Source organism: Orycteropus afer, unplaced genomic scaffold (genome assembly GCF_000298275.1).
Source record: "Orycteropus afer afer isolate SDZICR_OR568_19922 unplaced genomic scaffold, OryAfe1.0 scaffold00162, whole genome shotgun sequence".
Taxonomy (NCBI): Eukaryota; Metazoa; Chordata; class Mammalia; order Tubulidentata; family Orycteropodidae; genus Orycteropus; species Orycteropus afer.
This window is the reverse complement of record NW_006921749.1, coordinates 2,000,016-2,011,481: the sequence shown is the minus strand read 5'-3', so window position 1 is coordinate 2,011,481 and position 11,466 is coordinate 2,000,016. Positions and strand designations below refer to the sequence as shown.

General features: G+C 34.7%; 1 protein-coding gene across 1 annotated transcript; it reads left to right on the top strand.

Annotated features, from left to right (window-relative positions):
* The first annotated feature begins 1,828 nt into the window (after window positions 1-1,828).
* On the top strand, window positions 1,829-8,188 carry IL21 (interleukin 21). The gene is made up of 5 exons (XM_007946457.2): window positions 1,829-1,996; window positions 2,106-2,141; window positions 6,490-6,645; window positions 8,003-8,080; window positions 8,165-8,188. The coding sequence occupies exons 1-5, from the start codon at window positions 1,829-1,831 to the stop codon at window positions 8,186-8,188; spliced, it is 462 nt and encodes a 153-aa protein (XP_007944648.1).
* The last annotated feature ends 3,278 nt before the right edge of the window (window positions 8,189-11,466 follow it).

Sequence of the window (11,466 nt, the reverse complement as noted above, 5' to 3'; positions counted from 1 at the left end):
CTTCAAGGAGATTCAGATAAGCAAATCTTTAGGCAGATAAGGAAGGCAAGTAGAAAGACCATGAAAAGCAAAGTTAAAGTGACAAGTGGTAATCCTAGGCCATATAAGTTCCTAAGTTTACACAGGACTCTCCCTATTGAACTTAATTGCTATAAAAGGGATTAAAACCTCTTGATCACATGTAAGAATATTATCCCCTCTAGAAAAGAAAACCTGTATACTCTTGAGAGGAAATGTTATGATAAAAAGATTACAGTCAACAGATCGAGTTCAAATTCCAATTCATCTTGCCAAGTAACATTCTAAAAAAAGGTATGTTTTTAAGCATGCAATCAAATAGGTAAATAAATCAATGAATAAATAAATCTATAGCCAAGAATTTTATTTGTAAGACTTGACTGACTGTAGTACAGACTCTATTTCAAGCTAAAATATTATATTTAACTTTCTCAAATGACTAAAGAGAAGAAGAAGAGAGCAAGATGATAAAACCATTTCTGGTCTTTGAGTATTTTATTAGCCTGTTGTCATTAGGTGCCACCAAGTCAGCTCCGAATCATAGTGACCCCATGTACAGCAGAACGAAACACTGCCCAGTCTTGCTCCAGCCTCACAATCCTTGCTATACCTGAGCCCATTGTTGCAGCCACTGTGTCAATCCATCTCATTGAGGGCCTTCCTCTTTTTCTCTGATCCTTCACTTTACCAAGCATGATATCTTTCTCTAGGGAATGGTCCCTTCTGACAATATGGCCAAAGTAAATAAGACGACGTCTGGCCAGTCTTGCTTCCAAGGAGCATTCAGGCTGCACTTCTTCCAGGTCAGATTTGTTCATTCTTCCGGCAGTCCATGGTACTTTCAGTATTTATAGTTAGAAATGTATTGATCATACCCAGAGGAAATAATATCTATAGAAAAATGTAATACTACCCAAAGAGAAAAGAATCATTTATAGGTATTTTTGGTTTTGTTGTTTGAAAATATTTTCAGACAGCAATGAGTATTAGAACTTTTCACTCATTTAACTGATACATTACATGGAAGAAACCAACATTAGAGGATTTTTTTTTTTATTATTTTTTAATGAATATAGAGTAAGATAAAGAATGGGGGATAGATTTCTATAAAGAATTATTTATTATATTTATACATCATTTATTAAATAAAATGTGAAGAGTTAGAAGCAAATTCTATTTTAACTCTTTCAAATTAATAAGAACCTAAAATATTCTTGCTAATTTGAAAAATATCTCCTATATTCAAAATTTCCTAAAAGGTAGCCTTTCTTCCTACCTTTATGATAGAATACAGGATGATTTCAAGTTATTACCATAAGAAAAAGTCCTGCAAGAAAGCACATGTTGCCACTTTACTCGTTATTGAAGTGCCTTTATGAGTGTGTGTCTTGACTGTCAGAGATGATAGGTAAGATGCTAGGGAAGGAGATAAAAAGAAATCAAAGTGTTTTTGTTTACTTCTTTGAAGTCTTGTACTATCTACTATTTACTGTGCACACTTCTCAATTCATGCTGAAAATTGGAATTCACCCATTTTTCTCTCTTTCCTGTCTAAGGTGCAGATGGGGCATATTTCGTTGACTCCATCAATCCCTGCCCCCACACATTAGCACATGCACACGTATACATTGCCAGTGGAAAAGAAAAAAGAGTTACTCACATTCATCCATTTTACAAAGATTTCCAGGCTGCAATGGGAGGGTTTTACCTCTCCCTGAAGGATGAATAAATAGGTAGTTTTAGTGACAACCTGTTCACTGTCAAACTGAAGTGAAAACAAGACCAAGGTCTTGTTCTACTGTTGGCATTTATGAGATCAAATTCTGGCAACATGGAAAGGATAGTCTTCTGCCTGGTAGTCATCTTCTCTGGGACAGTGGCCCACAAATCAAGCTCTCAAGGGCAAGATCGTTTCATGATTAGGATGCGTCAACTTATAGATATTGTTGATCAGCTGAAAAATTATGTGAATGACATGGTAAGACCATTATTGTTACAACAAAATTTAAACAATATATTTAATTGACATAAAAGAAGCTTCTTGACTTATAAAAATAACTCAGAACTAAATTTTTTTTTCCCTCTAGGACCCTGAATTTCTGACAGCTCCACAAGATGTTAAGGTAAGAACAGTTTCATTTATTTCTGAAAATACATTTGATATAGATCTTTTAATCCACTTAAGAAAAGCATTAACATGACTATTTAGGAAGATACTTGATTTTAATGAATGTTTTAATAAGTTAGAATACTTATTTCTATTTTAATATTCATTGATTTACCAATAAATCAACAATAAAACTGCATTTCTCATAAAGTAGAGATATTTCTTCTATTATCTCTAAAAGTACTTCCAAGTAGTATTTTTGAGACAGAAATAGAAAATTAGAAAATAAATCTATACTATGATCAATTTCTGAACAATGAACAACTAATTGCATCTTAAGAGCCTTTGAGCCTGAATGTTCTTGAGTCATCTTTGTGATCCTATTAAAAAAAGAAAAGATTTAGATATTACCATAAGAGGCAGACTTCATCTCTTAATAGCAAACTGAAAAAAAAAAATAAATAAAAGAATTAGATTAAAGGAACACCATCAAGGAGTGGAAATCAGGAAGGAATATCACATATACCTTAGTTTAGTGAGTCTTGCCTCTTCCTTTCTGGGATGATCTTTAGAAAGGACCATTCTCAATAACCCATCCCATTCTCTTAAGCCATTTAAATCCACTGAAGTCCCAGGAAGATGAGGTCCAGCATATAGGTCAAGAGTGTTGTGTGCTGATCTCTTCCCCTATAGCTTAGATCTGATCTTTTGGTTTGATAGTCTGAGGGTTTAAATGCAATTAGGAAAATGTTTTCATTGCCACAGACTTTTAACCACATAATTAAGAATAACTATAAAAGTGCTACCAGTAATTAGGATACTATAAAGTGGGAGACTTATGAGGATACATTGCAAAGAAAACAATTATCGTAAATGACTGTGTGTAAAAGTTTAGAAAGTGAATGAGTCACAACTATTGCTTTTCTTAAAAACTCACTCTCTAGCTCTGAACCTAACCACTCTCATTTACTAGCCCTTTACTAATAAGCAACATCTAAAATGAAAGTAGCACATTCAGCTTATTGGAAAGACTTCCAATAAATGAGAATATTTCTTAATCATTATGCCTAATTATCAAAACATATATTTTTCAGCATCTCATATACTTTGTTTAATTGCTGTAGTCACAGTCCTTTCTGGAGCTTCTTAGCTAGAGTCTATAACTTACAAAATAAAAAATAAGAAACATATCTCATTGTCTGACTTGAGCTGATGCAAGGGGCACTTCCTCTATATGCTTTATTAATGAAAGATTTTTTTTTTTTTTACATCACAATGAGACAATTTTGGCTCAGAGATGTTGTATCTGATAGTCTAATCAAGCAATGTTGGCTATGATACAACAAAACTGTTGTAACTAAGATCTTTAAAATATGTTGGCAGGCAAACTCAGGAAGGAAAAAAATAGCTCAAGGCCACATTAGTATTAAATCAAGTTCTCAGGGCTAGCATCAAAGTAGGATCTATAAGAGATTTGCAGAAAATGAAAAGTTGAATGAAAATAAAATGAATACATGAATTGAACTGTTGCATTTATGTAGTGATTATCTCAGATATTTTATTGGCCTCATCAGGCACCTTTTTCTCTTCTTTCTTCTAATCATAGAAACCAGTGGGTCTCAACTGGAGATAATAATTGATATTACCCTTCAGGGAATATATGGCATTGTCTGGAGATATTTTAGGTGTAACAATAGGAGGGTCGGGGAAGAATGTGCTGCTGGTATCTAGTGGGTAGAGGCCAGGGATGCTGCTAAACATTCTACAATGCACAGGAAAGTCCCCACAACAAAGAATTATTCAACTCCAAATGTCAATAGTGCCACTGCTGAGAAACAGCCCTCACATAAACCTAGCTTGTATGTGGGACAAAGGTAATCTTGCCCACTTTGCAAGACTTCCTAGCATGAATGACCAGGGCTTTCTTTGCAAAAGCAAAGAAATGTAAGTAGCTTAAAAAATAGGCTTTAAGGAGTCAAATATTTTCAAATGTTCAATTGCAAAAAAATCAAAACCATATGTGCCTCCTTGCAAAAGCAGCACTTGACTCATTTTCTGGCTAAAGAGAGGAGTGGTTTGTACTCTTTCTTCTGACTTCCTTATTCCCCATAATCTCCAAAACCAATGTAGAACCAGCCATTTCCTTGTATTTTCATGTATTAAAGAATGAAAGAAACCAAAGCCTTGCCCTCAGAGTCTGCAGTCACCAAGAAACAGGAGAGGAAAGCAATGGCTGTGCTCCCAGAAGGTGTTAGGCATGTACTTGTGGCAATCCTCCAGTGTCTGGGTTCCTGAAGCTGTCTGAATCAAGATTAATTTCTTCACTCCCCTTCTTGACACATCCTTAAGGCAATTAGCAGATATGCTCCTCCCCTTCTCTTCCCCTTTGATGTGCATCTAACGTCAAATCCAGCAGATACTTACATAAACCTCAGATTGTCAGGGACAGCTCTGCCTGTATAGGAACAAAACAAAACAACAGCAATTTCAGTTTGTCTATTAACACAGGTGAACAAGGAAAGATGAATGAGATACTATGAACAAGATACTAAAGCCCAAACAATATGAGCTTCAATGTCCAAATGCCATTCAGATACTTTCAGAAAGGCTTTCTCAGGGGTAAAATTTCTGATCACTGATTTTGGCCACTCCTGGCAAGAACTCTCAAGGGAGCTCAGTAGGGCTCTTGCATTTCTTTAGAACCTAATTTTCTTTCAACATATACTTGTAAATGTTAACTCAGCAAAATAGGACTCGGTGAGAAATGCTGGTTTCTCAGATCATCATAGTGTTTTCAGTTTCAGCTGGAAAATTTACCTTTTTAAATATGAATATTATTTTTTTCCAGTAAGTTAAGCCGGTTGTGGTCAAAAAAGGAGAGAAAAGAAAAAACTGCAACAAATATGAACATGTGGTTTTCAAGGAAAAAAAAATGCTATAATTAACATTTATAAATAGTTTCTATTAAATAAGCATTTTGGCAAACATATGGAAAGGATACCACCTTGCCCTTATGAGAAGCAAGTTGCTCTGATATAAGGAAACCAGATAAGCTGGGTCTTGGTTTGTGGCTGTATATGCAAAGCAAACCTGATGGTTTTGTGTCTTAAAGATGCATATTATTAATCAACATTCATATTGGGTAAGAATATGGGTTGGAAAATGCAAAGCAGGTTAGATTCTATTTTCAGCTGATTGTCCATGAGAAGATTCAGGTAGTATTACTATATATGGGACCACCCTTGCAGGGGCTGGGAGAGGTTGAAGTTTCTAATTGTGTGGCAGTGGCTTCCATACATATTAATGAAATCAAGATTTAACAACTTCAAGGGGAAAACAGTGTTACATACACACATTTGCTGAAAGAAAAATTTACTTGGACATAAGTTCTTAGATCAGTTTTAAAATGTAACAAGCCAGTGCAAATTTTCCTCTTGCAAAAACATCCATTTTCTCTTCAGTTTGATTTCCAAGATTTTGGCTTATTCTGATAAGTTACTTGGCCAAACCAAAAGGTGAATCTTTGATCTTGTTTTGTCTACTTCTCCATTCTCTGAGCCACTTCTCTTCCTTTCTAAGGGAACTCTCTTCTCTCCTATTGGGTGAGCAAGTGTCAAATTTTATTCCTTGATTGCTTGAAGGCAGAGTCCTTACCCTAATTGACCTAAATGTGTGAGTAAGCTACTACAAAAGTAATGCATGGTCGATATCACAGGTGTATTGAATCTTAGATGTGCAACACGCCATCAGAGCACATAGGTATTCACTTTCTAATTCCAAAGGAGGGGCAATAATTCATTTACTTCATTCTTTCCTATTCAATAAATATTTATTGAGCATTCACTAGTAACAAGATGCTATGCCAAGTGCTATACTGAATAAAATGCTACACGAGTCATGTCAGTGATATGTACATTTGCAGAGAGAAACAACAAATGAATGAAACATAATCCATAATCAGACTACAGCACATTTTACCCAAAGCTGCCACCAGTCCACAGTGGAACTTTAGAGCTGTATGATTCAGAAAACGTGTTCTTAAATCAAAATAACTCTCCTTCCTGAAACACAATGGTCTTGCCCACTACCTAGATCCTAACATGGCTCTCAATGCAGCCAGCGTTAGGAATAAAGAACTGTGGAAGAGTGAGATATTACCTGAGGCAGGTAATATCCCCTCTCCTAAGACAGGGAGAACTCTACATGAAGGAGCCTCCATCTGAAGATTAAATAGGAGGTGAAATGATCTGCTGGATTGATTGTGGTGGAAGACACTATGACACTAGTGGAAAGGGAGGATTGGGGAGGTTACCTGTACTTTCTGAATAACTTTCATTAATATTTACCAATTATTTCTCTTTCAGAGACACTGTGAGCAGTCAGCCTTTTCATGTTTTCAGAAGGCCCAACTAAAGTCAGTAAATGCAGGAGACCATGAAAAGATAATCAATATGAGAATTAAACAGCTGAAGAGGAAATTACCTCCCACAAAAGCAGGGGAAAAACAGAAAAGCAGACTAGTAAGACTGTCATTTCTCATCTCTCTTGTTTGTTCTTGTTAGCCATATCTATTACATTTCAAAGACACACAGAGACAAAGATACACACACACACACACACACACATTTGTAGCCGGACCCTCCGGTGCATTCCTTAGAGTTACACCTCATCACACCTGGTGCATTTTGAGTTCAGTAACCTCTTAAGGCCACAGACTTGAAAGTGCCTAGAAATGCATTAGAATCTGCGAATAGTCCCTAGTGGTTGGAAGAAGCTAATATCACTTCCCAAGGTGAGAAAGTCATCAGGTAGAGAATCTGATTTAGGAGATGAGAGATATTTCCCTTATAACATTAGTTATATATAATCTGCATTTTTATTGACAGGATCTTGGTCCTAGTGTTCCTACAAGGAAAAAGAGCCTATAAGAGACCAGAATAAATACACTTTGCATTCCTCCCTTAAAGAACATTATTTTCCTGTACAAAAGCAGAGTCAGTACTGAATTTAAATGGTATTCCCTTGACTGGGGAATATCAGTAGTCCTTATTTTTGGGGCCCCTGTGACTTTCTTATATATCTGTTCTTATGCCAACTCATGAGCAATGTCAATACTCAACAATGAGTAATTTAAGCACTAATCAAACTAATGGATAAACAATGTAAAATAAATTACTCCATTATTTTTTTTAATCAGTTTTTCCTCTGAGGAATTTCACATGTGATTCAAATGAAATAAAATTTGAATCTCATTATCAAAATGATTCTTATTTCTCTTGGTGCATTGGTTAGTCTTTTCCCAAGTTACCAAGTGGAAAATATCCCTCTAAAACTTTCCTCAAAAGAATGGAGGTAAGCAAGTCTTTGAAATCCACTATCAAAGGTGCATAAAATAGTAGAGCTAGAACTAAACTTTGTTTCACAGAGGCAGAAAGTAAGACCTACCAAACAGGTTCAATAACTTGCCCCAAGTCTCACAATAGTAAGTAGCAGAATGACAACTAGAATTTACATTTCCTGTTGGGGAGCTCTGGTGGCATAGTGCCTTAGGCACTATGCCACCAGAGCTCCCCAATAATGCCAAACATTGTATTTTTAAAGAATATAAAAACCTAGGAAATGCTTCTGATATATTAAATGCAAAAAAAGCAAATTACCAACCACAAATGCACAGAAAAAAATTACTAGAGGTTATCTCTGGGGGTGGGATAACACGTGATTTTTTTCCCCATCATTACTTTCTAACCAGTTATATGTATTTCCAAAATTTTCTTCACTGAATGTGATTCATGTCTTCAATAGGAAAAAATAAATTTAAATCAAGACTCTATTAAACAGGACATTTTTTAAAACAATGTTACTTTTATTGATTTCTAGGCATGTCCTCCATGTGATTCTTATGAGAAAAAACCACCCAAAGAATTCCTAGAAAGACTGAAATCACTTCTCCAAAAGGTATCTAATATTACATTTGATCTTCTACTTCACCTACCCATAGTGTCTTATTTTTAGGTTACTCATGGTATCCTATCTCCACAGATGATTCATCAGCATCTCTTCTAGACACCATGGGATTATGAACATTCCTGAGCATCTAACTTGAAGCTGGACACTATGTTTTATACTCTAAAACAGTAATGAAACTCACTCCTGGGTCTTCAAAATGGGGGTGAAAAATACATAAGCAATGGGGAAAATATTCAGATAAGTGTTCAAAGTGAGGATTATTTTCCCAAAACTATTATGCAATGCTTATGTTTGATCCACATATTCTATGTTTGGTTAATCTGAAAAACTTTAAACACATTTAGAGTCTGATTTCTTGTGTAATGGATTTTCATGACTTTTAACATTTTTACTTCATCCTGTTATCCAACTATGACATTTTTGGTTGGTGGTAAGGGTTGAATGAATGTTTTAATCAAAATATAGTTTAAGAATGTACTGATTTTATGGGAACCATGATCTTACCCCAGGGAATCATGAATGAGGTCTATTATGATTGTAACTTAAAAGTTTTATACTTTTATTCAAGTCTGAAAATATAGACACAAAGGGTCAAAATGAAAAGTTTAAGGTTTTTTTTCTTTTTTTTGAGGAAACAAAAACTAAATGTTTAAGAATATATAGCTGAAGAGTTTACCTTTTTGTCTCAGTATGTGTAACATAAGCAGTATGTAATTTATTTATGCACCAGGAGGATAGCTTTTCTAGATATCTACTAAAAATTCTTACTTTTAATTGGGATTTATTAAAATATTTAAATACTATAAATGTGAGCATATTTATGAAATAGACTCTTTCAGTCTTTTTTTTTATTATTATTAAAGTAGGAATAGGGTATTATTTAAGAAGTGAGTGTAATATTACTTTTTCTCAACTGCAAGTCCCCTTATAAGCTACTATTTTAAGGTTGAGGAAATGGCAGTTAAAAACTATGGAGGGATATACACCAGGTGATCTTCTGGAACCAAATAGAGGTAAAAATGTCTTGTAGCTCTCTTCTCAAACTGCTGTAATTATCACATGGGAAAGAGTTAATAATACCAAGTGTCTGTCTGTCTGTTTCTTCTTTTTAAATGAAACTTCTCCTATGAAGAAGAAATTGCAAAGCATTTTAAGCATTTTAGACACTTTGTGCTGGATAAAGCAAATTCAATCACTTGTATAAAATCAAAATCAGGAGACCAATCCAGAGGCTAGAACTTCTGTCTTAATAGAAAACAGACTTTTTGCATAAAATTTCTAATCTTTCAACCATAGGTCTTATATAAACAAGCAAACTGCTCTAAGTGCCATTTCATATTGACTCCAGCAGTGTTTGTTTAAATATGAAGTTAAAAACTCTAGAAAAATAAAAGTTTTACCAGAATTTTATAAGCTATTTGAGAATCTTTAATTGTTAAATTGGTTATGAGTGTGCAAGAGGATGGGAAATGTTTATGCCCTGAGAAGAAAAATTACCTACTTAAGAGTGTTTTTAAAATAAGTAGAGACTTAATTCATAGTTCTAAAAGATATACTAAGAATAAATTATTTCATAAAATCTCAATAAAATGTTCTGTCATCATAAACAAGACACTTTTTTAAAATTTTAGGATTTTATTACAAAGGAATTATTTAAATATATGTCTAATAATGGGTTGCACAAACAGTTAAACTCTCGACCACTAGCCAAAAGGTTGGCAGTTCAAACCCACCCAGAGGAGCCTTGGGAGACAAGCCTGGTAACCTTCTTCCAAAAGGCCACAGCTTTTAGAACCCTATAGAGTAGCTGCACTGTGCTCATATGGGGTCTTCATGAGTCCGAATCAACTCAATGGCAAGTAACAACAATAACGTTAATATGGCTCTAAAGCTGCCTATGTGTTAAACAGTGCCAGCAAGGTTATTGGAATAAAAGTTGAAAACAGGCACAAAGTTGTCCTTGGGAAAGATGGAGTTTGTATTTCTTGTTTCTGGTTTTAAAGTTGTTGACTTCTGTGAGAGTGTGATTTTATACTTAAAATAATGTATTTATTTTGGTGTGTGTACAGCTAGAAATCTCTGTTGTAATCCTTTCACAAGGGTCTCTACCTTAACAGTAAAAATAACTTAATGGGAATGTTGGCTAAGAGTCTTCACTAAAACATGGGTAAAAATGAGATTTAAAAGATCCTACCAGAGTTCCAAAGAAGAGCTGCACATCAGAATATACAAAATGAAGAAATGAGACTTGACACTTCATCTTCAGTTTTTTGTTCAAGACTTAGCCAGTCTATAAAAGGAATACAAGGCTAACCTATGAACATTACTGTTCACTGTATGGACCATGATGCAATAGATCTGAATTCTTATTGGCTGCAAAATCATTGTCAGTTGTTTAATTTTTTTTTTCCCATTAATTTTTTAGACTTAATCTCTAAGGGCTATTTTTACTTTAGAACTGTGTGTATCTGTGAGTTTCTAAAGTTTTGAGTACTTTCAAGGAACATCTACCCATCCTTCTGTGTAAAACTTTCTGTTGAATCTGAAGTTCAGTTGCTCAATATTATTCAATTGCATTTGTAGCAAAATCCAGTGCAGAAATCAGGGAAATTTTCCTAACCGCCCCCCCCAAATATTGCTGTATATCACAGGAATTCAGGAAGAAATAATCATGATTTTTATTATTTTAGCTGGTGGTATCCTTTTTTGGACAATTGTATAAAATTGTAGCATTACTATTTTATATTATTGTGCTATTGTATTTACATTTGCATCTGAGAATTTAGTTTTAATGTGAATTATGTATTTTATAACTTAATGATTATTTATTACATATTTGGTTTTAAATGTTTATGTTCATGGCTTCTTATTTAAGATCTGATCATATTAAATACTACCCAGACAGTACAATTGTCTTTTGTGATTCCCTGGAAATCCTTAATTCAATAGTCCTAGTAGAAAATAAAAGATAATCCTCATATAGATAATCCAGCATATAGTTCTTTATAAATATATAGTCAAGACTATCTCTCCTCCTTTTCCTGCTTTCACTGAAATATAACTTTCCACTCTGCCCCTACCTCAAGTATACTACTTCATTCAAACATACAGCATGCTCAGGCGGAGTTTAAAATATCTTTTCTAATCCCAACTTCCACTATCACATGTATTGTTGTTGTTGTTATGTGCCGTTGAGTCAGACTGGACTCACAGAGACCCCTCCTTGGGTTTCCAAGGTGATATCACTACGGAAGTAGATTGCCCAACCTTCCTTCTGAGGAGTGGCTGGTGGGTTTGAACTGTTTGTTAGTCTTCTGGTTAGCAGTCAAGTGCCTTAGGGACTATGCTACCAGAGCTCCCCATCAAACGTATAC